The sequence below is a fragment of the Rosa rugosa genome, chromosome 3, assembly GCF_958449725.1.
Source record: "Rosa rugosa chromosome 3, drRosRugo1.1, whole genome shotgun sequence".
Classification (NCBI taxonomy): domain Eukaryota; kingdom Viridiplantae; phylum Streptophyta; class Magnoliopsida; order Rosales; family Rosaceae; genus Rosa; species Rosa rugosa.
In genome coordinates, this window is record NC_084822.1 from 50595342 (window position 1) to 50622653 (window position 27312).

General features: G+C 39.0%; 4 protein-coding genes and 1 long non-coding RNA gene across 13 annotated transcripts; 2 read left to right on the forward strand and 3 right to left on the reverse strand.

Moving 5' to 3' along the window:
• Positions 1-1860: 1860 nt before the first annotated feature.
• Positions 1861-10235, reverse strand: LOC133735168 (uncharacterized). 8 transcript variants are annotated; one of them, XR_009858789.1, is made up of 3 exons: positions 5464-9676; positions 5087-5222; positions 1861-2520 (listed from the first exon to the last, which is right to left on the reverse strand). XR_009858789.1 is itself a non-coding variant. In XM_062162584.1 (2 exons), exons 1-2 carry the CDS (start codon positions 9397-9399, stop codon positions 2488-2490), a joined length of 354 nt encoding a protein of 117 aa, XP_062018568.1. In that variant the 5' UTR covers positions 9400-9674; the 3' UTR covers positions 1907-2487. The 8 variants fall into 8 exon arrangements, 1 of the variants encoding a protein (XP_062018568.1); XR_009858792.1 differs by lacking the exon at positions 1861-2520 and having other exon boundaries at positions 3856-5222; positions 5464-5534; positions 5623-9676; XR_009858795.1 differs by lacking the exon at positions 1861-2520 and having other exon boundaries at positions 3856-5264; positions 5464-5534; positions 5623-9676.
• A 485-nt stretch (positions 10236-10720) lies between these two features.
• LOC133735171 (uncharacterized) lies at positions 10721-14494 on the forward strand. Its single transcript, XR_009858797.1, has 3 exons — positions 10721-11090; positions 13228-13318; positions 14135-14494. It is a non-coding gene; the product is annotated as an uncharacterized LOC133735171 (long non-coding RNA).
• A 223-nt stretch (positions 14495-14717) lies between these two features.
• LOC133737906 (cysteine-rich receptor-like protein kinase 29) lies at positions 14718-18219 on the reverse strand. Its single transcript, XM_062165373.1, has 7 exons — positions 18174-18219; positions 16953-17605; positions 15871-16132; positions 15572-15809; positions 15287-15437; positions 14889-15150; positions 14718-14734 (listed from the first exon to the last, which is right to left on the reverse strand). Exons 1-7 carry the CDS (start codon positions 18217-18219, stop codon positions 14718-14720), a joined length of 1629 nt encoding a protein of 542 aa, XP_062021357.1.
• A 662-nt stretch (positions 18220-18881) lies between these two features.
• Positions 18882-23433, reverse strand: LOC133735166 (cysteine-rich receptor-like protein kinase 44). Of its 2 annotated transcripts, none has more exons than XM_062162581.1 (7): positions 22444-23432; positions 21125-21250; positions 20535-20656; positions 20219-20429; positions 19881-20115; positions 19551-19701; positions 18882-19453 (listed from the first exon to the last, which is right to left on the reverse strand). In XM_062162581.1, exons 1-7 carry the CDS (start codon positions 23282-23284, stop codon positions 19142-19144), a joined length of 1998 nt encoding a protein of 665 aa, XP_062018565.1. In that variant the 5' UTR covers positions 23285-23432; the 3' UTR covers positions 18882-19141. The 2 variants fall into 2 exon arrangements, with proteins under 2 accessions (XP_062018565.1, XP_062018566.1); XM_062162582.1 differs by having other exon boundaries at positions 19256-19463; positions 22444-23433.
• A 233-nt stretch (positions 23434-23666) lies between these two features.
• LOC133735167 (uncharacterized) lies at positions 23667-26586 on the forward strand. Its single transcript, XM_062162583.1, has 2 exons — positions 23667-25016; positions 25125-26586. The coding sequence occupies exon 2, from the start codon at positions 25262-25264 to the stop codon at positions 26186-26188; it is 927 nt and encodes a 308-aa protein (XP_062018567.1). The 5' UTR covers positions 23667-25016; positions 25125-25261; the 3' UTR covers positions 26189-26586.
• Positions 26587-27312: the final 726 nt, after the last annotated feature.

Here is a 27312-nt window from a genome sequence, read left to right on the forward strand (position 1 = left end):
TGGACCCGAATTCAAAATTTGGACTCGGGTGATGTTGTTTGAGAGTACAAGGACCAGTCTGATTAAAAAAATAGTTTAAGGACCAGATTGATTTTAGGCCCAAAGTTCAGGGGGTAAACTGAATTTTTTCCAATGTTTTATTAGGAGACAATTTTTTTTTTCTTTTTTCTTTCATTATAGGCATTCTGCCCCTATTTTACGATAAAAAGAAAAAACAAAACAAAAATGATGCCGTCATGAGCCCTGACCCGAACTCCTGTACTGGCGCATGGAGCTTCGGAGGTCTGATGATTTTCGAGTCGGCGCTGCAAGTTTGGTCAGCTGGCGGAAGTCGATGGAGATGCATGTACTGGGCGCGGCCAGAGTTCAAAGCATTAACGAGGACTCCGTTGGACTCGGAAGGTTCGAGATTGACAGTGAGAGGAGGGATGGCTGGGCGAGAAGAAGATTGCGAGGACCTGATTGGCGATGGGAGAAGAATACGAAGGATAGGTGCGATCAGGTCTGCCGGCGGAGTAGAAGACGAGGCAGCGTCGGAGTCGGTGGTGAGAGAGAGATCTAGGTGAGACCGATTTTGGTGACCGACAACAATGGTGACAAGGATCATCAGCGGGCACCGAGGATTTGGGGCATGAGCTTGAAGGGGGGAGAGAGAGAGAGAGAGAGAGAGAGAGAGAGAGAGAGAGAGAGAGAGAGAGAGAGAGAGAGAGAGAGAGAGAGAGAGAGAGAGAGAGAGAGAGAGAGAGAGATCTAGGTGAGAACGGTTTTAGTGACCGGCGACAAGGATCATCGGCCGGCACCGAGGCTCTGGGCCTTGAGCGTGAGGGGGAGGAGAGGGAGAGAGAGAGGGGGGGGCATGACATGGCATGGATATAGTTTTTAAATCAGGCTAAGGGTAAAAATGTCAATTTAGTTTAAATTGTGTTAGTGAGAATAAAAATCTATTGGTGGAGTAAGTGAGTTCATTTTGGCCAATTTTGGTGCTTTGGGTTAAGGACCCTTTTTCCTTTGGGCTGGGGCTACCTTATACACCTAAAATAGGCGTAATAATTTAACCATGCAATCGCACTTGTTAATCAATAGTAGTATAGGAAAGAAGGGGGTCTCCCGCAAAGCATGGTGCTTAATATGCAAATCTAGACTCGAAAACAAAAAAAATACTAAAATTGACCTCTAATAAATACAAAATTAAATACCCTACTTAGACAAAAAAATATGAAAATTTACAGAAACGAACTAGACACACTAAGAACGACTTACACAAAATTTAGGGGAATCGGAGTTGATTTACTAGATACTAAATAAATAAAACAAAACAGAGAATAGAAAAGTGACTAAAATAGAAAAGGGAAAAGAAATTAGTTTTGTTTTTGGGTTTTTGATATAGATGAGAAACAATAGCTAGGAACAACCATACACTACTAGACCATGTTTCACATAAGATTTGTTAACCTATATGATTCTTTTCAATTGAATGCCTTTACCCAAGCTAAGCCAATGATGTGTTGAACTTAATCTATTAACATTCATACTTGATATGTTAAGTGCATGACATGTGCATCCTAGAGTGATGTTCTCGCACAGCCTTCACGTCAAAAGTCATTAAGAACAAAAAGGTTGTGAATAAAGCTAGGCAATTTCGGTACTAATGTTGTCCTAGTCTACCAAGAAGCTAATTCATATGAATGGGGCTCAAGTCACTCATGTGCTACTCTAGATAACATGCTTGACATGATAATCTAAGCATGAAATCATAGCAATAAAATCGTAGCATGCTTACTACATTTGCAACCATAATAAACGAAACTAGAATTTATCAATGAGAAACTAATGAATTAACAAACATTCAATATCCAAGAAACTATCAAATTAACACCAAAATCTTAGTTTACACATGTCTAGGGGCTTAGGCAGCCCATAACTATAAAAAAAATTGTTAGCAATACATAGAATAAAGAAAATAAGATAAAACAAGAAAAGAGAGGGAGGAGAGGATGCCAGCAATGGACTCATGTTGCGTGCCCTCTACAATAATATCAAATCCTCCTTTTTATATAGTTAACACATCAAGACTTCTTCTCCTCCAAGGATAGAATTCCAATTAAAGAAGGACTTTATGAGGAATTTTCTAACTGGTTCCCAAAATTCCTAGAGATTGTAGGACTTTTAAACCTGATTTCCTTGATAGATTCCATCCGATCCGATTTTCAGCATATCACCTTTAAAATCTTAGGAACTCAGGAGACAATCTTTCCTTGTTTGGATTCAGATTCATGCGCAGCATGACCTCCTTGTACTAAATCAGTCATAACTTTTTCTAAGAAAATGATATTTACGAACCGCAAAAAGACATAGAAACTAGAAATTCGAGACTTTCAATCAATATAAAGATCATTATTTGGTTCGTTCTGAGCTGCTCTCGGTACTTTGTCGAACTTGATTGATCTACACCGGCAGATTTGCTGATTTTGGCTTCCAATCCCTCTTTTACTTCTTTTCTTCTCTTTTGCTCCAAAATACCTACAAAACAACTAAAAAAAGTAAATAACTACAAAATATCGAGAACTAACCATGAAAATATAGAGGAATTTGATATAGATAATGTACAATTATGCTCCTATCACTACATTTGCCTTGTGGCTGATCAATGTTTCAATCTAATATGACCAAACTGAGCGGCCATGTGATTTGCATATTCTGCTAACTGAGCTAGACTAAATTAGTTCATGGCTCCTAGTTAATGGATTAACACCACCAGTGGAAACTTTCCATTGTCACAATAATGATTATGTTTCGAGATGTATTACTTTTCTTCTTTCCTGCAAAAATCAGAAATATCTTCTGTATTTAAATTGAAAGCATTTTGTGGCTGAACTTTTCAATTAGGTTGTATTTTAACCAATCAAAAGAAATTCAAGTCAAAGTAACAGCCTAGCATGTAGGAATATAAGGATAATAAAACATTCCTGCTAAATAGATGATACTCGCATAGAAAATAGGGGATGTTGTTCCTTAATTAGTCAAACTAGGTTATTTTTAAGGGGTTTTGTCCATTTACCCTATTTTTAGAGATTTTTTTCCTACTTACCCCATTAAGTTTTTTTAATTCTCTCTTACCCAAAACACTCTAAGGAGGTCTTCCCTAATACCCCATTAAGATTTTTTTTTAATTTTTTAATTTTTTTTAATACCATTTTACCCTCACCCCTTTGTTACCTAGAGAGAGAGAGAGAAAATGGAAGAGAGAGAAACCATGAGAGACTTCGCCGGAGCCCGGTCACTGGCCGTCGGAGTCCGGTTACCGGCCGCCGGAATCCGGTCAACTTTCGCCGGATTCCGGTCACCGGCTGCCGCCCACCGGAATTTGCTGAAAATCTCACCGGAAAGTTTTTTTGCCCCCAATAGACATCTATTGCCCCCTAATAGATGGGCAATAGAGGTCTATTGCCCCCTAATAGACATCTATTGCCTCCCAATAGACGACTATCAGCCATGTATTGCCCTCCAATAGACGACTATCAGCCATGTATTGCCCCCCAATAGGACTTTCAGTTGCCAGAATGGGAACTAATCTCCCTAAATTTAGACAAATAAAACTTTGATTACAGAAAAAAAAACAAGGAGATTACATCAATTCAAAACGTCTATTGCCCCCCCCATAGAACTTTCGATAGCCAGAATGGGAACTAATCTTCCTAAAATTAGATAAATAAAACTTTGATTAAGCAAAAAAACGAATAGATTACATCAATTCAAATGTCTGTTGCTCCCCAATAGACGTCTATTGGGGAGCAATAAAATATTATTTTTCCTGTTTTCTTTCCTTTCGGGCCTTCTGTTGCAAAACAGAAGTAGCACTATTTTGATTTGCCCCCAATACAACTTTTTTTTCTTTTTTTTTTGTCCTTTCCTTCTCGGATTTCTTCCCACAGTTTACAAAAAAAAAAATGATTTGGGCACCCAGAAAATGCTCTGGGCACCCAAGACCAAAGCACCTCAGGCGACAAACCTGCCGGCGTCGGACTTGGTGGGCTACTGCTCTATGAGAACATCGCCGGCGACTCTGATGGAGTTTAAGACGAAGGAATGCTCGAGGAAGATGCTTTGGGCACCCAATCATCTTTCTTCTCTGCCACAACCTGCGTCGAGCACTGGAGGATACACGACGTTGATGATGTCAGTCGATTCGAGGAGGCGCCGTTTCGAGACTGAGTTTGACCGGTGATGTAGCTCGATTTCAACCGGAGTCTGAGTCAACGGCTCCTGTTAATGTCAGACTCGCTCGTGGCTGCAACTTCCGGCGGTTAAGTCAATTTTTGTCTGGAGGGTCCGATGGTCTGAAAGCAGCGAAGCTGGATGCATGAGGCTCTTAGACTGGCCGGAGATCTGGGATCGTGTTCTGATCCAATCGGGGTCTGGGCGTAGTGAAGGTCCGGCGGGGTCTAGGTGCAGTGAAGGTCCGGCAGTGGTGGGCTGCGTTCTCTGATTCCGGAGCGGCCATGGCACAGAGAGAGAGAGAGAGAGAGAGAGAGAGAGAGAGAGAGAGAGAGAGAGAGAGAGAGAGAGAGAGAGAGAGAGAGAGAGAGAGAGAGAGAGAGAGATCGGGATGAGAGAGAGGAGAAAGAGTGACGTCGTTGTAATTCTTTAATTGGGTTGAGGGCAAAATGATCATTTGGTGTGAAATTGTGTATGTGGGAACAAAAATATGTTGCTGGGGTAAGTGAGAAAAGTTTGGCTCATTTTAGTGCTTTGGGGCAAGAACCCTATTTTTAACGTCTCTCTAAATTAAGCTAATTGATAGGAAAATTACATATCAATAGTTAATAACAAAATAAAATAAAATAAAATGTGTCTGTGAAATTCTAACGGGTAGTTGAAACCCTTGTTGGCAGAGTTGCTTTTGGATTGATCAGACCATGTCAATCCTGAGTAACTCTCAAATCCCAAGGACATGTCGGATGAGGATCCAATGCCATGATTATACATATAAAATGCTGGTTGTGAGCATACTGGGGGATTAACAGTAGAGAATTGATCACCGCATTCATTTAGTTTAAGGAGAAGTAATTAATCACAAACTAATTACCTTCAAACTTTTCCTTAGTCTTCCTAATTAACTGAACTCAAATAAATCGATATGGATACAATCAGTACCCCTAGCGGAACAACAATTGTCACAGTGATGATGACTTATGTTCGAGATGTATTACTCTTCTTCTTTCCTGCAAAAATCAAGAATCCTTTCTACTCAAACTCAAAGCATTCTGTGGCTAAATTTTCAAGCAGCAAAGGATTCCAGAGGGTTTAAAGAAACTAGTTTTAGATCAGATAATTAAACGAAGAATAATAACTATTTTTCCCAATTATAAAGAAATTAAAGGAAAGTAAACAATCTATCAGGAGTTGCGACATAGATATGGTGACAAAATAAATGGTGTATGAAATTATGAATAGGGAATATACCTGACAGCAGTGGAGGAGGAGAGGCCGGTGTTGCTAATGGTGACGAAGGTGTGGGTGGCTGGGTGCCACAGCTGCAATGTCAAAAAATGAGTAAATTTCATACCTTAAGTTACAGCTGGGTTTAATAACTCTCCCACCAAATTTCCCCAAACAACATACTGTGATCTTTGCTAAAGCTGTTCGGAAGCATTCAGTGCATTCTTGGGCTGACAAATCTGGAGTACACTGTGCGAGTCCTTGTTGCATTGGCGGCGCTTGTGTTTTGCCAGCCTACAGCGAACTTACGATCAGTACCTCCTTCAGCAGCTTGACTAGACAGTCTTTCCAACAAGGGCAGAAGCTTTTGGTTGAACTCCTCCACTAGTGTTGACGACACGTTATGTAGGTTCCACATACGGAAAGAAGGAGATAATTAATGTCAGCTTCCCATATATGGATTGATTCGAGTAGCGTAGCATGCAATAGTCGTACCACACAATGGCCTCCTTCTGAACAGGACAGGCCGCCGTGAGACGATATCTGGCGTCGCTGAGGCAACTGCCGCAGTCGTCGGCCTCAACATCTATTAGAATTTGTGGCTTTGATACCACTGTTGGTATTTGGTGCGGAAGCTTTTAGTAGTAGTGGGTTAGGACTAGAAGATGGTTGAGTTTAAAAAACAGAGGAGGTAGGTTGTATGAAAGGAAAACAGAGGAGAGGTTTGTTAAATTTGTATTATTGTATATATTGAGAACGGGGAGCTTTTGATTATAGAGGAGCTTTGATGATTGTTGTTTTCCCTTAATTACAAGTGCAAAAGGCTTGACACATATTTATAGACTTTGATCACTCTACCGACATAACTAGCCGACATAGCATGTGGTTAATTGCTAACCACATATTAATGGACAAACTAGAACTCACTAGAAGTTTATTACTTTAATTATACCATGACTCTAGAACCTTTCTTCACTAGCTACCATGATTAGTCTAGATTAATCTAGCTAGATTTATACAATTTCTAGATTAATCTAGATAACTAGATTATCAATGTGCATTACTGTTTTAACACTCCTCCTTAATGCTCATTGATGATACTCCGAGCAATCTCATATTAATTCAAGTCTCGATCTTTGAAGTGCCTTGGCGAAGTTGTGCTTTCTCTTGCTTTCTTTTTCCATGGCCTTCCTTCGGCTTTCTTCTTCCATAGCCTTTCTTCGGCTTTCTTCTTTCGTGGCCTTTCTTTTGCTTTCTTCTTCATTGCAACTTCACAACTTTTAGACTTCGAAGGATTTGAACTTCTTTCTTTATTTGCTTGACTTGGTGGAGTCCTCGGCTGCTTTTTCTCTAGGCCAATATTTTTCTTCTTGACTTCTGCTTTCATGGCCATTTGTTGCCATTGGATGGGAAAATTTCTATTTTTCATCCTTATTTTGAATATCAACCTTCTTTTCTTGTCAAATATTTTGCAGAAGTCTCCATGAAATAATATAGCATAACCATTTTCCATCATTTGTCCGACACTAAGGAGATTATGCTCCAAGCTAGGAACTAATAGAATATCATTAATCTTTTTAGTTCCTAAATTAGTCGGGATGGAAATCGTACATTTTCCTTTAGTTTTCACCATTTCTCCATTTCCTAGTTTCACTTGAGACTTTCGTGAAGTATCAAGTTTGGAGAAAATGATTTTGTCTCCAGACATGTGATTGATGCAGTCGCTATCCACGTACCACTTCTTATTTTTCTCTTCAATCGCCGAGTGACATGCATAGAAGAGCTGCTCATCTTGCTCATTTTCTTCTGAAAAGTCTGCTCGGTGATTTTTCTTGAGGAAACAATTTTCCTCAATATGACCAAACTTGTTGCAGTTTCGGCATTTTGGTTTTCCTCGAAACCAACAATGTAACGCCCCAGGCTGCACCTCATCAGCCTAAGCTCGTTACAGTGCCGCGAGTCTCTAAAACATAAACCGAACGCTCAGTTTACATTCTAGAGGACCGCTAGGCATTTTGTTTGAAAAACTTTTCGCAAAACACAGCAGAAGCTACCAATATTTTTGAGGTGAAAATCCTTGAATCGCTAAATTCAATTTGTTCGTCTAGACTTGAAATGAACGCTCGCTCAGGAGGTACAAACTTCAAGGAATAAGACATTAACTAGGTTCGACACAAGAATAGTTTCACCCGAGTTTCGAGATACAAAATTCGAGAAATATATATTAGAATAAAGTACAGAAAACGGTTTACCAAACTTGTTCTGCACACCCAGCTCCGTCCGCCATTGTCCCCTACAATAGTGCAAATCGTGAGAAATGTGATGGCTTGAGAGCGAAAGGGGCACTGACTTCCTTGGGTTTGATTCCCTAAACCTCCGGAGGGTTAGCTATGCCAGTCATCCGAGTATCCGCAATCACGGACTCGGTACGTGTGTGTAGCTAGGTAGTGGACGTTCTCGCTACGCTTACCTGGTGATAAATTAATTTGAGGTAAGGTCGTGTAATGGGTCTATGGGACCGGACATCAGGTAATACTTGGATTTGGCGCCGTATTTATTAAAGCAACATGCATAAGTTTTTAAGTTATAAAATCTTATAAAGTTTGTCGTTCCTTGGAGTCTTTGGTTTAAGCATGTTTTCATACTGGGATCCCCAAATACATATTTACTGGTGTCAAACCTAGTCGTGGTAGAGTTCCTGTTGAGCAGCGAGGACGAAAGCTCACCCCTACAACAGTGTGGATGCAGGTACTATGCACTGGTGACAGGACAAAAGCAGACGGAGCTGGGTGTGCGGAATAAGTCCGGTAAACCATCGTTTGGACTTTGTTCTACATTCTTTTTCTCGAACTTCGTGTTCCGAAACTTGTTGATAGTTAGCTCGTGTCAATTTTAGTTCTCATTCCTTAAAGTTCGTATCCTTCGTGTGAACATTCATTCAAGTTCTGGACGAATGAAATGATTTTTAGCAACTCAAGGATTTTCACCTCAAAAGTACTTGTAGCTTTCGCTGTGTTTTACAAAAAGTTTTCAAGCAAAATGTCTAGCGGTTCTCTAGGATGTAAATTGAGCATTCGGTTTATGTTTTAGAAACTCGCGGCACTGTGACGTGCTTAAGCTGGTGAGGTGCAGCTTGGGGCGTTACAAACAATCTTTTTCTTGATGATTATTTTTGTGGCAGATTCCACATGGAGAATAATTTCTTTTCTCCTTTATATATTTTTTATTTTCCCAATATTTGGGTCTATCTCCTCCTCTAGAAAATTCTTCAAACTTGTTTTCTTTTTCATTTTTCTGAGATCGTATATTGAGTTTAGATCGGAATGCACTTTCTATAGGACTTTCATTCCGACTACTCAATCTTTTCTCATAAGCTTCTAAAGAGCCTATCAATTCTGTCACCGAAAGATTCGATATGTCTTTCGAATGTTCGATGGCAGTTACTATTGGGTCATATTTTTCAGTGAGGCTAATGAGTATTTTTTCAACTACTCTAGTCTCACTAATATTTTCACCATAGGCTCTTAATTGATTTACTATTTCCTTTACTTTGGAATAGTAATCTTTTATGATCTTAGAATCTTTCATTTTTAAATTTTCTATCTCTCTCCTCATAGTTTGTAATTTGACGGAACGTACCTTTGCAATTCCTTGAAACTCCTCCTTTAGTAGATCCCAAGCTTCTTTTGATGTGGTAGCTCCCATGATTCTTGAAAAATTTGTATCGTCCACCGCTTGTTGGATGGCAAAAAGAGCACTAGCATCTCTTAGTTTTTCTTTCTTCTCTTGCTTCAACTGCTCCACCGTTGGATTTTCTGGAGTCGAGAATCCTTTCTCTACTATGTCCCATAGATCTTGAGACATGAAGAAGGTTCTCATCTTGATACTCCAAAAATCATAGTTTTCTCCCTTGAAGATGGGAAGAGGAATTGATGTTTGGTTGGAGGTGGAGGTAGACATGGTGGAAGACACAAATCAACGCCCCAAATTTGATCGAAGCAAGCTCTAATACCACTGTTAGAATTTGTGGCTTTGATACCATGCACTGTTGGTATTTGGTGAGGAAGCTTTTAGTAGTAGTGGGTTAGGACTAGAAGATGGTTGAGTTTTAAAAACAGAGGAGGTAGTTTGTATGAAAGGAAAACAGAGGAGAGGTTTGTTTGTATATATTGAGAACGGGGAGCTTTTGATTATAGAGGATCAGCTTTGATGATTGTTGTTTTCCCTTAATTACAAGTGCAAAAGGCTTGACACATATTTATAGACTTTGATCACTTTACCGACATAACTAGCCGACATAGCATGTGGTTAATTGCTAACCACATATTAATGGACAACACTAGAAGTTTATTACTTTAATTACACCATGACTCTAGAACCTTTCTACACTAGCTACCATGATTAGTCTAGATTAATCTAGCTAGATTTGTACAATTTCTAGATTAATCTAGATAACTAGATTATCAATGTGCATTACTGTTTTAACAACATCTCCTCTACAGATCGAGGCCGAGTGCATAAACTTTGTCCGAGTTTTCTCCAAAGGAGGAGTTGGAGTTGTAAAAACCGTAGCCGTGGAAAGAGAAAGGAGAAGAGTGTCGAGGTTTGTCTTATAAGGGCTACCAGCGGTATAGTTACCTGTCTCGTTTATACAGAAGTTGTACAGGAAATCCGGTTGATCAAGGGCTTGAGCTACGAGCAACACAAGTTCTATCAATGAAAGAAACAATCTGTAGCTTGATGATGAGGAAACCATACTTTGCTTGCCGGCAGCCGAGAAACAAAGAAAGAAACATCGATCATTATATTCTGAATTTGAATTTGAACATCTTAATCAATTTCATTATATAATTAAACCATTGATTGCTACGGGAGTGGTTCAGGACAAAAACCATCAATTTTCCAACTTACTACCCAGACGCAAATAGTCCCTGGCAACAAACTTCTAAGGTCTCGCCGCCACGGTTGACCACATGCCTAATAATGCCTTCACTAGTTCACTATAAGGAGCCGTGCTTAGTTTTGGTCCCTCCCAATGTGTTTTTTCTTTGGGCCGGGGCTACGTACCTTTGCCTCATGGCTGACCAATGTTTCAATCTAATCCGACCAAAGTGAGCGGCCATGTGATTTGCATAATCTTCTGAGTTCTGACTGAGCTGGACTAAATTAGTTCATGGTTCCTAGTTAATAGATTAACTTCAACAGTGAAAACTTTCCATTGTCACAGTAATGATGATGTTTCGAGATGTATTACTTCTTTCCTGCAGAAATCAGGAATTTACTATATACTAAAGCTCCTACACTGTTCATTAAACAGTGATTTGGCTTCAAGTGGTTGGACCATTTTGCCGTCGCTTCAAATTTTTTTTTTTCGGGCTCTACCTCGGATCTGGATATCTTCGCATTGTTTTGCTCTTTCTTCTACAATCTTCTGACCATCTTTATCAATTGTTGAGAGAGAGAGAGAGAGAGAGAGATCGGTTGTGTGTGTTTGCTTCGCACGAGGAGGTAGAGAGATAGATCGGAGGGAAAGTTTGAATCCTCAATCCGGGTTTAGAGATAGAGAGAGTTAGAGAGATCGGTTGTGTTTGTTTGCTTCGGACGAGGAGGTAGAGAGATAGATCGGAGGAAAAGTTTGAATCTTCAATCCGGTAATTGTCTCGCCTAATTCTCAGGGCTGGTTGCACTTGGATGTGAATATTGTGGGTTTTGTTTAAAGTTGTGGTCTTTCGATGGAAACTTGGGGCCTCCGATTTGTGAATTTTTCATTGCTTTGTTTTTTGGTGAAATTGGTTTTTTGGTTTGTTTGTTTGATTTGGTTTTTTTGCTCCATTGTTCCTGGTTTCTGTGATAATAGTGTTTGATTGTTTATTCTAAATAGGAGTCTGGGTTTTGGGTTTCTTGCCTTTGTTTTTGTTCTGAGTTTCCAACCTTGGAATTGATTGTAGGCTATGTAGAAATCTGATGATAAGAACCCTCTTCTTATTGTTTCTTCTTTTCATGATCAAAGTAATCAGCAAAAGAAGAACCGACGGTTTCATTTTCAGCAAAAGCAAAATAAGAATTGGGGTTCAATTGATTTGATGGCTTCAATTACATGATGCCTGTTTTTATTTTTCTTTTTATTATGAACAGACATAATGTTTAACCTTCTACTTAAATGCATTATTCGTGGGTGAAGCTATTTGGTTGGCATTGATTCCTATTGATCTTTCTACTGTTAACTGAAGCTTATCTGATTCAATTCTTAATGTATGCGATTTGGTTTCCTTCTGCAGCCTGGGTTTTAACTTTTCAACAGTTCCAAGATCCAAATTTTTTGTTTTCAATCTTTCATCTTTGATATGATTTAGTAAATTGTCATTCTTTTCCATTAGTAAAAGATTTTTTGTCTGCTGATAAGTGATAAGATTGTGAGTTTGTGATGATGTGAGAGGTTTATTACAAGTTCTATATACTTTACAGTTTAAAGTTACCAACTGATGTATGAATATGGCCGAAGAACATATTAGATTAGTACTTATTTTTCCATTGTTTTCTTAGTACTTATTTATGAGTAATTTTATTCACACATCCCTAATTTCTAAATACACATCCTCAAACTTTTTTTTGCCATTTCTTCCCTCGATTTTTCCACTTCTACCCTTCTCTCTTCCTCTCCTCTCTCTCACATGCACTCTGCCCTCTCTGTGCGGAGCCCAGCTCTATCTCTCAGGTCTCAACCTCTCTCTCTTCTTTGAGTTCTCTCTCTCCACACCCCTTCACCTCTATGTCCAACACTCCAACCTCTTTTTCTTTCTTTTTAGTAACATACCATAACACAACTTAGATAGCAAGCTTATTAAATTGAAGATCATGAAGAAATACTGAACAAGTAACTCCAATTAATTAGAAGAGAGAGAGAGAGATTAAAACAGTCAATGTGTTTGTTAAGTTCATTAGTAAAGTGGCAGAGAAGATCATGGAGAATTCTTTTGAATAGTATTCATATCCTTCCATCGATTTGCAGGGATTTTTTATTTTTTAGATGAGAAAGGGTATAGAAGGAATTTAAATCTCTCAGGTCTCAACCTCTCTCTCTTCTTTGAGTTCTCTCTCTCCACACCCCTTCACCTCTATGTCCAACACTCCAACCTCTTTTTCTTTCTTTTTAGTAACATACCATAACACAACTTAGATAGCAAGCTTATTAAATTGAAGATCATGAAGAAATACTGAACAAGTAACTCCAATTAATTAGAAGAGAGAGAGAGAGATTAAAACAGTCAATGTGTTTGTTAAGTTCATTAGTAAAGTGGCAGAGAAGATCATGGAGAATTCTTTTGAATAGTATTCATATCCTTCCATCGATTTGCAGGGATTTTTTATTTTTTAGATGAGAAAGGGTATAGAAGGAATTTAAATTTTTACAAAAAAGCAGGATGTGTATTAAACAAACTGAGTTGTGTAAATAAAATTACTCCTTATTTATCCATTGTTTTCTTCTGCAGCATTGATTGTAATTAGTAATTATCATATTATCTGAAGAAATTAATTCATATGGTCGTTTCAAATATAAAATGTAGGAAGTTGTTCTTACTTGGTTTCTATAATGAGAAGTTGTGCTTCAGTGTTGTTGTCTTATTTATGTTTTATGATTTCTTGATATCTAAGCTACAAAGTTATTAAAACCAAAGTTCACAAATCAATAGAGATGGGTCCTGTTATACTTCTTTATATATGTAGAATGCAGCCTTCTTCTGAAGCTTAAATGCTTTTTCTGATATTTCCATTTGCTTTATTGTGTAGACCACAATAAAGTTCCTTGGTTTGCTGAGTTCTTCTTTGGTTTGATCAAAGGCTGTGGTTTTGGTAGATTTCGACAGAGTGAGGATTGCAGGTTTGGAAGTTTTTTTTTTTAGCTTTATTCCTTTTTTTTTATTATTATTAATTTTTTTTTTTGAAGTAGTCGGGTTTTTGCGTTGTTGTTTGTTTAGAATTCATGCATATATGGGTTTTTTGATTTAGGGGTTGTGATTGTGTTTCGGATTGGGATTTCAGAATTGATTGAAAAGGTTTGAAGTTATGTTTCTGATGTTTATGTGTATCGAACTAATGTACGGTTTGACGCTATGTTTGTAAAGATTATTGTTGTTTGGGTAATTAAAACATATGCCTTTATAATTTACTAAATTTCCTGCTTTAACTGCTTGATCAAGCTATGATTCAATTCAGTCAGAGATTACAGGTCCAAAAAAGATACTTTGTCTTGGCAACAGTATGTTTCTTCTGCTTTTCGATGACAAGTACTAATACATTTTTCCAAGGGGTGTTTCTTTCTTTGGTGGATGCATTGTCTTATCTGATTCAGTTGTTAATGTTCTGGGTTTTGGGTTTCTTGCCTTTGTTTTTGTTCTGATGGATTGGCTTATATATATATATATATATATATATATATATATATATATATATATATATATATAGACATTTTAGCACTGTTCTCAATGTAAAGTGTATATCTGGAGTAAAACTAATTCAAAGAATGAATGATTGTTATACATTTGAGTTTAGCTTGGATAGCAGGTATTGCAGATATGAGCAATTTTCAATGAAATGGTTTTATTACTAATGTATTATGAAATGATTTTTACATAATTTTCAATAAAATTATGTGAAATCTTTAATTACTAATGTATTTTTTCTTTCGTCATAGCAGAGAGGCTGTGCGCACATTAGCAAAGCAGAGCAACTGGTGGAGTTCAATGCAGCTCCACGTTTTATTCTATACTTATTTTGGCTAGGAAAACATAGATATTTTGGTATCTGTTTTGCTTGCATTGTGATGTGGGTATCTGTCTTGCTTTGGACTGAATTTTTTTTTGTCATAATTCTAGCTCTGAAATCTTAGAATAAAAGTACCAAAAGCCATCTCTGGAATCGTATAATTGTCAATACTGAGTGACTACATTTTGTATCCATTAGTATTCAAATGTAATATACATGATTATTCAAAATTAGGTCACTTTAAAACAAATTGCAAACAACGATTGCTCCGCAGCAAATCGCGGGCACATTTTCTAGTATCTTCTGTACTTGAATTGAAGGCATTTTGTGGCTGAACTTTTCAATTAGGTTGTATTTTAACCGGTCAAAAGAAAATCAAAGAACAGCTTAGCAGGTAGGAATATAACGATAATAATTAATAAACATTCTTGTTTCAAAACAGAGTAGCTAAATAAATGATACTCGCAACGAAAACAAGGGATGTTGTTCCTTAATTAGTCAAAGCTAAGTTATTTTTAACGTCTCTCTAAAGCTAATTGATAGGAAAATTAACATATCAATAGTAAATAACAAAATAAAATATAAAAAACGTGTCTGTGAAATTTTTAACGGGTATTTGAATTCAAGTATAGGTTTGTTGGCGGAGTTGCTTTTGGATTGATCAGACCATGTCAATCCTGAGTTACTCTCAAATCCCAACGACATGTCGGATGAGGATCCAATGCCTTGATTATACATATAAAACGCTGGTTGTGAGGGTACTGGGAGATCATCAGAGTTGCTGGTAAGCATTTGAATGATTGCAGCCATGGTTGGTCTATCACCTATGCTTTGTTGAACACATAACAATCCAATATGGATGCATCTCACTATTTCAGGCCTCGAACCAGTCCTCAACATGGGATCTATCAAATTTGAAGATGTCCCTCCCTTCCAACTATTCCATGCCTGCATAATTTTGAATTTTTATAAACAAAATCAAATATGATTTCATGTGTTTCTTTCTTTTGTTGCAACCAATTGCAATAATATGCTCCCATATTTAAAATCCATGTACCCAGAAAGAAGAGAAAATGTTACTTACATAGCCTAGAAGATCCTCCAAATTTCCTTCATGACGAAAAGAGCTATTTTTCTGTCCGCTTACTATCTCCAAAACCAACACACCAAAGCTATAGACATCGGACTTCACAGAAAAATGTCCGCGCATTACATACTCAGGAGCCATATATCCACTGCATATCAACAACAACATGGTTGACTTTCATTAACATGGAGGAAAACTTATTCATGGTTATGCTAAGATTATCTCATTGTTTTGTTCTTAACTTGTATAATTTAATCACAATTTAAGTGATGAAACACTTACTAAGTTCCCACAACTCGACTGGTTTCGCCTTGTGTTTGATCGATATTAAACAATCTTGCCATACCAAAATCTGCAATTTTGGGGTTCATTTCTGCATCTAATAAAATATTACTTGCTTTGAGATCACGATGGATAATTCTAAGACGAGAATCTTCATGAAGGTAAAGGAGTCCTCGCCCAATCCCTAGTATAATCTTGTAGCGAATTTCCCAATCCAACTGTTCACGCTTGATTGGATCTGCACATGGATGCAAACATATAATTATGTTAATGACTATTGATGTTTATTGCAGTCGTACTCATCGGAAGAATGTCATACACATGAATAGGCTTCAAGTCTTCAACTATACCAAATACGAAATGATCAAGACTTGCATTTGGGACAAACTCATAGACAAGAAGTCTTTCATTTCTCTCCAGACAGAAACCAAGGAGCCTAACTAAATTTCGATGTTGAAGCTTTGCCACTAGCACCACCTCATTTTTAAATTCTATATCTCCTTGTGCAGAATCTCTGGAGAGCCTTTTCACTGCTATCTCCTCTTCGTTCCAAAGCCTACCCTGCACTCAAGAATTAAGATCTAAAAATTAAGTTATTACTCTTTTAGACGCATATAGAACTGACATTGTTTTTCATGTTTAAAGCTAAATTAACCTATAAACAGCACCAAATCCGCCTTGTCCAAGCTTATTTGCTTCAGAAAAGTTATTTGTAGCAACTCTAATGGAATCAAACTCGAATTGCAAGGCTTCTGCGCTCATAATATCATCTGCTTCTTGGTATAAGAAACAGTTCAACAAAACTCAAATAAGTATCTCTCAAAAAAAAAAAAAAAACTCAAGTAAGTACATTGCATGTTTTGAAGAAAAATTAAGTTCTAACTTGTTATATATATGTTTGAATCTAGGTGGCTAGGTGCTCATAACAGTAGTGAGTTGTCCCCCATATAATGTTATTTGGGAATTGGGATGTAAACAAAAAAAAATCTGAACTTACCTTCAAGTGGTTTCTTTGTCTTCCAAAATCTCATATAAATCCAAATTGCCAATGCAATCAGTGCCAGAGAAACAACGATTGTCACCGCAATGATGATGTTCCGAGATGTATTGTTCTTCTTCTTTCCTGAAAAATTTAAGGAATATTCTATACTCAAACCGAAAGTATTTGTGGCTGAATTGCCAATTACGAAATAATTAAACATTCCCCTGTTTTAAAACAGAGTCGGTAAATACACATTACTCACATCCAATACTAGAGGGTCTATTAATGGGGATTATACCTGACGGTTGTGGTGGTGGAGGAGGAGAGACTGGTGTTTCTAATTGTGACGACGGAGCGGGTGCATCAGCCGCGGGGTAAAAGAAGTTGTACTCTTCATACCTTAAGATACAACTTGGGTGCAACAGCATTCCCACCAATCTTCCCATAACTATATAGTGGGATTTGTGCCAACGCTGCATTTAAGCATTGAGTGCATTCTTCCAGCGACAAATCTGGAGTACACTGTGCAAGTCCATATATTGTTACAAAGCTGGCGGTTGTGTTTGTGCCCAGTGCAAACTTCCTATCAGTACCTCCTGCTGCAGCTTTAGTAATTAGTCCTTCCAATAACAACTTCAGCTGCCGATTGAACTCATCCGGTGACGAAACGTTTTGTGTGTTTGACAGAAACACAGAAGGGTCTGTTGTCACGATGCCATATAATGATTCATTCGAGTAGCGCAACATGCAATAGTCGTACCATATAATGGCCTCCTTCTGGACAGGACATGCTCTTTTGAGAGGATCACTAGCTTGGCTGACGCAACTTTCGCAATCACCAGCCTTGACATCTCCTCTGCAGAGGCCGAATGCATTAACTTTGTCGGAGTTTACTCCGACGGAGGAACTGTAGAAACCGTAGCCGTTATCGTTGCCGGGGGAGGAAAGAGAACCGAGAAGGTTGTTGAGGTTTGTCTGATAGGTGCTACTAGCGGTGCAGTTACCGTTCTGGCCGCAAAAGCTGTCTATTAAAGGTGACTGATCTGCTTGAGCTAGGAGCAACACAAGTTGTATTGACAAGAAGAACCCAAAGGTTGATGGGGAATCAATTTTGCCTTCTATGGCATTCCATGTTGTCTTTAAACGAATCTAATATCCCTGTGGTGGGAGGACTCCTTCAATCAAGCAAATAAGTATGTATATTTTGAGTAATTGTTTGGAACAGGAGTGGTTAGGAAAAAGAGCCAACCTATCAGCTAGACACAGCAATCTGCTGGGAGATCATTTCATTATAATTTCAGGCTTTGAACCAAGTCCTTCATGACGGACATAAGTATTTTTTCTGTCGCTTACTCTTACGGCTTCTTATTAAATTATATTCTACAAAGGAAACTTCTAGGGTCTGGCCGCCGCGGTTGACCTCATGATCGGTGCGCTTGCGTCGTCGGCACGTAATGTTGGTCTAGAGATAAGGGAAACAAGGAAACTGCAAGCTCATAGCTAATTTTAGGCAAATTCGTCATGTGGTATATGGACTATTGCGAATTGCTACATTTGGTATCCGAAGTTCATTAAAAAAATTTCATGGTTACCCAAACCATTGCGCCGTGAGATACATACTTTCAGTGTCAGAACACCTCTTCTGTTCGCAAGCATTATCCTTCATCAAGCACTAACGAGGATATCGTTCTGTAATCGAAACCTCATTCACCGAATTAGGAATAGAGTTATCCCACCACACCAAATTAGAACAAGAGTTACTGTGGGATTGATCTGAGTCGGATATGTCGAATCCAATCAGGAAAGCTAGTTGTGATGGTACTGGAGAGGAATAGTGAGACAGTTGCTAGTAAGCAATTTGAATGACTGAAGCCATGGTTGGCATATCACCTACACTTTGTTGCACACATAATAATCCGATGTGGATGAATCTCATTGTTTGACGTCTTAAATCCGTTGTCAGGGTCGTGAGATCGATGATCCAATATACTTGAACTCTTGAAGCTGTTCCTTCTCTCCAATTTCTCCATACCTGCAATATTTGTGAATGGGTAAATACTTTCATTTGGTCTGAACCCCAACAATTTGTACTGAACCCAGTAACCACTTTTGGTCCCTAACGAGAAAATGTTCCAAAGAAAATGTCATTGTCTAAACTAGTTGGGAAAAACCGTCACTTTGTCCTCTGAGCAATTTCTCTTTTTTGTGTCTATATTTTTATTGAAGACTTTCTATTTTTATTACAAGAGACCCGAAGACATAAGAACAGGAATTTAACTCACAATTAAACTTGGCTTAGGAAAAAAAAAAAAAAACTTGGCTTAGAAATGTCTAATAATCCAGCCTTCTTTTTTTTTTTTTGGCTGAAGTCAAAGGTTAAGAGAGGCAAAAAGCCACCTTAATCTTTGAGACTTTATTGAAGAATTAAGAAGGAAAAATACAAGAGGAGGGGGACCAAAAACCAAAACCTCCCATACAAAACAGAAATAAAGCTATAGAAAAAACAAACTAACGGACTCGAAAATTCAGCATTCCCAAACGTTCTTTGAATCATCAATCTGTTCCCTAGCAGTACCCTTCATCAAGCACTAACGAGGAGATTGTTCTGTTATTGAAACCTCATTCATTTGCTTAGCCTTGCTGTGGGATTGATCTAACCCGGATATGTCAGATCCACTCAGAAGAAACGAAGGTTGTGATGGTATTGGGAGAGAAGGAGTGAGAGAGTTGCTAGTAAGCATTTGCATAACTGAAGCCATGGTTGGTCTATCACCTACACTTTGTTGCAGACATAACAATCCAATGTGGATGCATCTCATTGCTTCACTTCTTGAATCAGTGGTCAAGGTGAGATGATCTATTAGACTTGAAGCTGTTTCTTCTCTCCAACTTCTCCATACCTGCAATATTCTGAATAGATAAATCAAGAGAATATAACAAAGAGCATATAAAGGCCTCTCTTATAAACACATAAAAGGCCAACTTTCCGTCACTTACATAGCTTATAAGGTCCTCTGCATGCTTTCCGTGATAGAAAGAATTATTTTTCTCTCCACTTACAATCTCCAAAACCAACACACCAAAACTATAGACATCGGATTTAACAGAAAAGTGTCCACGCATTACGTATTCTGGAGCCATATATCCGCTGCATATCAAGAACGATAGAAAGTTCAACTTTAATAAACATGTTTGGAAGCTTTTCATGGTTATGCTCAATATTCTTATTGGTTGTTCTATGATTCTATCACATGAACGTAGGGATGATTGGTAATCGGTATATAGCTAGCACAACACAATCATAACCTAGCCTAGCCTAATACTTACTGTGTTCCAGCAATACGACTGGTTTGGCCTTGTGTTTGATCAAAATCAAACAATTTTGCCATTCCAAAATCTGCAATTTTGGGAGTCATTTCTGCATCCAATAAGACGTTACTAGCTTTGAGATCACGATGAATAATTCGAAGACGAGAATCTTCATGAAGATAAAGAAGCCCCCGCCCAATGCCTACTATGATTTTGTAACGGGTATCCCAATCCAAATGCCGCATCTTTGGATCTGCACATTAATGCAAAAGTAAACTTAACCAAAACATAATTTAATTAAGGATGTTTGTTGCACATAATTAGAAGTAGATCGAAGTCCAAGTTTCCAACATTACCAAATATGAAATTATCGAGACTTGAATTTGAGACAAACTCATAGACAAGAAGTCTTTCATTTTTTTCCAAACAGAAGCCAAGGAGCTTAACTAAATTTCGGTGTTGAAGCTTGGCCGCTAGCACTACCTCATTTTTAAATTCTATATCACCCTGTGCGGAGTTTTTAGAAAGCCTCTTCACTGCTATATCTTCTTGGTTCCAAAGCTTACCCTGCGCGCACTCGAGAATTAAGAATCTGAAAATAAACTCATTGCTCACTCATTTAACCACATATATAAGTGACAGTATTGCTCATGTTTGCAAATTCATCGTTACCTTGTAAACAACGCCAAATCCACCTCGTCCAAGTTCATTGGATTTTGAAAAGTTATTTGTAGCGACTTTGATGGAGTCAAAATCGAACTGCAAGGCTTCTGCACCTGGTTCGTGGATACAATCTAACAAGAACAAAATAAGATCATATTTTTTGAATAACACATAATATTATCGCATATTTCCAATTCGATCTTCAATACACATCCCCTAAAAACACAAACATAAAAATAAAAATCACTCAAACTACAATTTGCCCTGAACTCACTACGTATACGTCCTCTCTTTATGTAACCTTATTGGACAATAGATCTATATATCATCGAAACAAATTGAATCATAGATGTAAACTAAGAAATTCTGAAACTGAATCTCCGATCAAATTTGATACATGAAGTGATTTCTACTAATGAATTAATTATTCACAACTACTGTTGAAAGAAGTTTTCTTTTTCTTTACACATGCACAAAAAGTTCTGGCTCCACATTGGCTAACTGCTAACAGCGAAAATCTAAGCGTTAATCTTTTTTAATCTGGAGAGTAAAGGCAAAGAGAAGATAAGCTAGCTAAATCTCTAGTCTCGGTAACTTACCTTCAAATCTTGCCTTTGTCTTCCTCAATTTTAGATAAATGCAGATGGATAGAATTAGTAGAAGAGGAACAGTAGTTGCCACAACAATAATGATGACGGTCCGAGAATTTTTACTCTGCTTCTTTTCTGCACAAATCAGAAAGTAATCTTTTCCATCATCAAATTATGGGTGAGTTAATTTTCAATAAAATAGTAAAGGTACTCACACTAGCCCACGAGGGTCGAACTCAGGACCTCTTATACTTACAGATGATACATGATAGGGTTGAACTATTTGAACCCAGCAAATTTCTAAGTGTATCCGGCCCTAAAATTTTTAATTTACTATTTCCAATTTTACCCCCATTTTAAAAATATTTGTATTTCATTGTCAACACTCATCTTCTCTCTCACACACCCGATTTGAAAGCTACCCAGATTCATTAACACAGGAATCAATATGTTTGCAAGACATCTTGTACACATAGTATATAAATCTATTTGCAATATATTAAAAGCATAAAAGGAAGAGGATTAGCTTCATCAATTGATGTAGATTTGATATACGGAGTTCTTAGTCTCCATACTAATTGAACAAATTCAGGCAAGCAGAACTCTCTGTGGTAACTGGCATTTATATCTATCAATTGGTATCAAAATGATAATTAATATTCGTGTATCCAAATCCGAAGATATATGAGGATTTCAATAAGCAAGAGTGCAGGGTGTAAATTCCAATAAGCAACAGCACAATCATATATGCAAGATTGCAGGGGGAGTAAAATCATATATGCACGGTGGGGAGGTGCCGCTGGTAAATATCCATAATAAATTGGGAGAAGTTGGATGTACCCAGTGATTTTTTATTTTTTTTTCATTTAATTAACTAAGGGTAAAATAGGAAATTAAATTTTTGCTGGGTTTACTTAGACATTTGCTGGGTACATTTAGTAAGACCCCCTACATGATATATCATTTTATATAGGGAAAAATCCTCATATGGTACCTGGACTATGGTGTAATGCAAATTTTGGTACCTAAACTTTCAAAACTACCCTGATGGTACCTGAACTATTGCTCTGTTTCTCCATATGGTACTTCCATCCAATCTGCCGTTAACTTTGCCTACGTGGCTCATTCTTATAGGATGACATTCATCTCCCAAAAAAAAAAAATTAATAGGCAAAGTTAACGGCAGATTGGATGGAAATACCATATGGAGAAACGGAGTAATAGTTTAGGTACTACGAGGGTAGTTTTGAAAGTTTAGGTACCAAAATGTGCATTGGATCATAGTTCAGGTATCATTTGAGGATTTTCCCCTTTATATATGTACGTACCTCCTAATCCTAATCCTGGTGGAGGAGGAGAAATTGGTGGTGGTGTGGCAGCTACTACCGAGTTGAAGAAGAGGGCATCTTCATACCTCAAGTAACAGCTGAGAAAATCAATTCTCGCACCGTGCTTCGCAGGACAAGTCGTTGGGAGGGATTCAACAGTGTCACCCAAGCATTTGCTGCAGTCCATCTCCGACAGATCGGGAGTGCACTGCAAAACTGCAAATATCGACTGAGACATAGAACCGAACGTAGTGTTTCCTGCAGCATACTTGAGAAGATCACCTCCTGCGGCGGCTGCACTCTTTAGTCTTCCCAACAAGGCCGTCAGTTTTCTGTTGAAGTCGTCCGTATTCTCTAACCCGATGTCATATGGGCTGCACATCCTGAGACTAGGTTTATTTGATTCCATGACGCCATACAAGGGTCGTTTTGAGTAGCGTAACATGCAATTGTCGTACCATCCAGTTGCTTCCGTCCCGTTAGGACAAGACTCGGTGAGAATATATGTAGCGTCGCTAATGCATTTTCCACAAACATCCGGCTCAACATCGCCCCGACAAAGTCCTATTGCGTAAACTTTGTCTGGGCTTTGGCCTCTCGAGGAACTGTAAAACCCGCTGCCGTTGCCTTGAGAAAGGAGGGAGGAGAGAAGGTCGTTGACATTTTTCTGATAGACACTACTGCTGATGTTACCCAAACAGATGTCTGGGACTAATTTTTGGGGCACACCGAGGGCTTCAGTACTATTGGGGAAGAGTAACACAAGTCGCAAGAGTATCAATAATATTTCAAATCTGGAGGAAATCATTGCCTTAAAGCAAGATAGCGACACCTTGTGCATGCATAGAAGAACATATATCTGTCTACAGATCTCCTCACCGGCGGTCGGTTTGGAGTCCTTAATTTGGACTTGTTCAGTCAACCTAACAATGAACAAGTGAATAGAGAGAGTTCCCTATCTGAAATTTGGTTCTTAATTTCGTCAATTCCTAGTTAGTGGTCGTTATGGGGACTTATTTATTATGATATAACAAGCTTTTTCGCAGAAGGCAAACGAGAGAGAGAGAGATTGATTTATTTATTTATTCGCATGTTTTTTTTTTTTTTTGATGAACCTCGACGAAACCAAAAAACATTGTAAACAGAGTTAAGTCTTTCTTTCCTCGTCAACTCCGCCAAGTCTGAATCTGAACTCCCACGCAAAAGTACTGCCGCGGAGTCCCGGACGTGTCTTGGTCTTTCGATCTTTTCAGAATACGCGGCTCTAATCTTATCCTCAGTTTCTCACACGCACTTTCATTCCTAGTTAGTAGTCACCCTACATCGATCATAACTTTGTGTATGCCATTACTAATTTGACGACCTCTTTTGCAGAATTGAGTCGTCAATGCTTCACACCACTCGAGGTCTCGACCCGGCCCCATGATATACGCGCTTTCGCGTAATCTTGGTCTGAAGGAAAGAAAGGCTTCTTTGAGCCTGTGCTTTATACCCGAGTAGTGGCCGACTGGTTGGACCTCTCTTCTTTGAGTCAGGGCTTCTTTTATTATCATCTTTTTCTTTCGATATGTATACGCGCTTGATTGGTCGGTCAGGTGCATTCACTGGGAAAAAAGGAAAAATTAATGTGAAATGATTTTGGGTGTCCACAACTCCCCGTGTGTTTGAAATTTTAGTGTCGTGAGTATTTCACATTTGTTGAAGGATGTCGACATAATGTGTGCCTCTACAAACTAGGGTTTAGAGTTGTAATAGGAATGTGTTCTAGGTATTCAATTGTAATCGGATTCTATTACCTTTTTGGTACCTTGTAACTCCCTATTTAAAGGGCTTCTATTATCAATAATAAACACAATTGCATTCTCCTACAACACGTTATCAGCACGAGCCCTAACCCTAGCCTAAAAGAAAAGAAAAACAAAAAAAAAAACCCTAGCTTTTGAAAAAAAAAAAAATTTCTCTCTGCCGCACAACACCGGCCTCCCTTGCCTGCGCACCCGCACTGCACAACAGCCCCCGCTGTTTCCTGCCACCCTGCCGCACCTCCCTGCTGCACAACTGCCCGAGCCCAAGCACCTGCAGCAGCAGCAGCCTCCCTGCAACCCTCCTGCCGCTCCCTGCGTCCTGCCCCCAGCAGCCCAAGCCGCAAACAACCCAAGCCGCCAGCAGCCCAGGCCGCGATCTGCAGCAGCACCCTCCGATCAGCCTCCCTCCGCATAGCCCGCGCACCAGCCCCCTCTGCACACCGCAGCACCTCCGATCCCAGCAGCCTCCCTCCCACCGGCGAACTGCAGCAGCCTCCCTCCCACCTGCTCAACAGTTGATCGTTGTAGGGAGAAGAACCAGAAGGAAGAAAGAAGTCGCGAAAAAAAAAGGAGGAAGGGACCCGGCCCAGAAAAAAAAAAAAAAAGGAAGGGAGAAGGGCTGGGCCCGGAAAGAAAAAAAAAAAGAAAAAAAAAAGGAAGGGAGAAGGGCAGCCCACCAACTGGCAATTTCCGACCAGATTCCAGCAATCCTAATTTAGCTACACGCCTGCATCAACACGCGCGTGTCTTCAAGCCAAGAACAATCACGTAAGTTTTTATAATTAAGGTTGCTGCTTTCTTGTATTTAAATTCCTTTTATTTTCTGCAAATATTCGAATGAACCTAGACTCGACTTTCCCATGCTTGACTCAACAGGCTCGGAGTACCATAGTTGGGTAACCGATGTTGAGAACCATCTCACTTCAAAGGGAATATTGCCCATAATCCAGGCACCTAACCCGGATCTTGTGTTCATCCCAACACCTGCAAAACATGCTCAAGCAGTCATCTTGATGCTACATCATATGGACAAAGCACTCAGATTGGAGTATATGTCGATCAAGGATGCAAGAGAGCTATGGGTAGCGCTAGAAGAGCGCTTTGGCAATGTCCAAGATTCCCTCCTCCCTGACTTGAAGGTTCAATGGAACAATCTGCGCTTTGCTGACTTCAAGTATGTTGCTGAATATAATTCAGAAGCTCTTCGCATACAATCCATGTTGAGGTTTTGTGGAAAACCTATCACAGAGCAAGAGCTAATTGAGAATACTCTCTCCACCTTCCCCGTTTCAGCCATTGTGATATCAAAGCAATATCGTACTGAAGTCAATGCAGGACGGATCACGAGGTTTCATCAGCTTATTAACATCATATCTGTAGCTGAGAAACATGATAACATACTCGTGAGAAATTATAATTCAAGGCCCATTGAAACTAAGAGCGTTCATGAGGCGAATTATAATGCACCCAAAGGAGGGCGCAAGGAGCGGAACCCTAAGAATGGGGGATATGAGGGACGTATGGGCCCATATAACCGCCCTAACCAGGAAGGAAACCGCAAGTTTGGTGTGGATACACGTGGTGGTAATGCCACACGTGGGAGAGGAGGTCGTGGTATCCCTAGCCGTAATGGTGGCTCCATGGGTCGTGGTGGTGGCACCAACCCTCCTAGGGAACGCCCGCAACGTGCACAACGTGCACCTCAATTAAAGGGAGGCAACCACAATGATGAGTGTCATCGATGTGGATCAATTGAGCATTGGTTGAAGCAATGCAAGGCAAGCGAGGAACTAGCTGAAAGATACAGGGCATACAGGGACCTGAGAGAGCAAGAAGTGTACCTTGCAGAAGAAGAAGAAGATGGTGGAGATGTCAATCTCACCATAGAGGACTTCAAAGCTGAAGATGAAGTGCACAAGGATGCAGCAGACTTTGATTAGATTAATCCTTTTATTTTTCCAAGAACTTTTGTAATGGCAATTTGCCTTAGTCAATAAATGACAATTGTATTAACTCTTTCTTATGTGGCGGACCCAATAAAATATGATGTCTAGGAAAGTCATTGAGATTATTGGTACTTAAGAGAGCCTCGCTCCACCAACATCTCTCTCTACTTTCCTGGTCATATTTGATTGGAGTTACCAAACGGATAGAGTGACTACAATGTGTCTTAGTTTGATTTTATTTTGGATTAGATTTTGGAAACTTTGATGTAATCGTTGGCTATTAATAAAGTGTCAATTCTTTTACTTAATGTCTTGGACATACCTTAATTCGAACTTTATTATATAAGAGCCAATGGTTTTCATGTGGAAACACATTATGAGAATGGACAGAGTTCCTTTGCATCACCTCTAATGACTACGAACATAAACGAGTATTAGAGAAACTTATGTGTCGCTCTAGTGGGTTGTATGCAACCACTATTCGAGTTATTGAATCCAACCATGTCATGAGAGACGACTTATGGGATTCTGACACATATAGGCTTTGGCATGATGATCCGTGTATTAAAGACTTTACACGAACATCCATTTTCAGAACGAAAAGAAGTAAGAACCAAGAATTGGTTCGAGGAGCTGCACATGCGCCTCATGGCGCCATGATTGTGCAAAGACCGGCCATACATGGCCGGCGCCGCCTACCCCCTGCGGCAAATACATGGCATTGACGCCATAAACTCCTCTCTCTACTTCTCAAGTCTATTGTGACATTATGGCTTAACCAAAAGCCTCATTGGTTGATCATAAAGCCCATGTTTCGTTCTGTAAAGCAAAGGAGATTGAGGAAATAATTCCATTCTTACAAAGAATCTAAGGGAATTCTATGGATTTGATCAACCAACTTGCGGACCGTATAGATGTTTTATGGTGTTGGTTGATACGCAAACATGCTGGTCACGTGTTGTGTCATTATATCCACTCGTAATGCTGCTTATACTACACTCCTAGCACATAACATATGGCTACAGGCTCACTACCCAGATCATCCCATTCAGTCAATTTGACTTGATAATGCTAGAGAATTTACATCGACAATTTTCGATGACTATTGCATATCATTG

What these genes read in the sequence shown, in the direction of transcription:
- LOC133735168 (XM_062162584.1), bottom strand. Translation starts at nt 9,399, where the DNA reads ATGTCTACCTCCACCTCCAACCAAACATCAATTCCTCTTCCCATCTTC. An exon ending in AGTTTCAAGGAATTGCAAAG is followed by an intron (nt 2,521 to 9,078) that starts GTACGTTCCGTC and finishes GTTGTTTTGTAG; the next exon opens with GTATTTTGGAGCAAAAGAGA.
- LOC133737906 (XM_062165373.1), bottom strand. Translation starts at nt 18,219, where the DNA reads ATGAAGGATAATGCTTGCGAACAGAAGAGGTGTTCTGACACTGAAA. An exon ending in CACCCAAGTTGTATCTTAAG is followed by an intron (nt 16,133 to 16,952) that starts GTATGAAGAGTA and finishes TCTTGAGTGCAG; the next exon opens with GGTAGGCTTTGGAACGAAGA. An exon ending in AGTCGAGTTGTGGGAACTTA is followed by an intron (nt 15,438 to 15,571) that starts GTAAGTGTTTCA and finishes GTTGATATGCAG; the next exon opens with TGGATATATGGCTCCTGAGT.
- LOC133735166 (XM_062162581.1), bottom strand. Translation starts at nt 23,284, where the DNA reads ATGCACAAGGTGTCGCTATCTTGCTTTAAGGCAATGATTTCCTCCAGA. An exon ending in GACAAAGGCAAGATTTGAAG is followed by an intron (nt 20,657 to 21,124) that starts GTAAGTTACCGA and finishes TGTTCTTGTTAG; the next exon opens with ATTGTATCCACGAACCAGGT. An exon ending in AGTCGTATTGCTGGAACACA is followed by an intron (nt 19,702 to 19,880) that starts GTAAGTATTAGG and finishes CTTGATATGCAG; the next exon opens with CGGATATATGGCTCCAGAAT.
- LOC133735167 (XM_062162583.1), top strand. Translation starts at nt 25,262, where the DNA reads ATGCTACATCATATGGACAAAGCACTCAGATTGGAGTATATGTCGATC.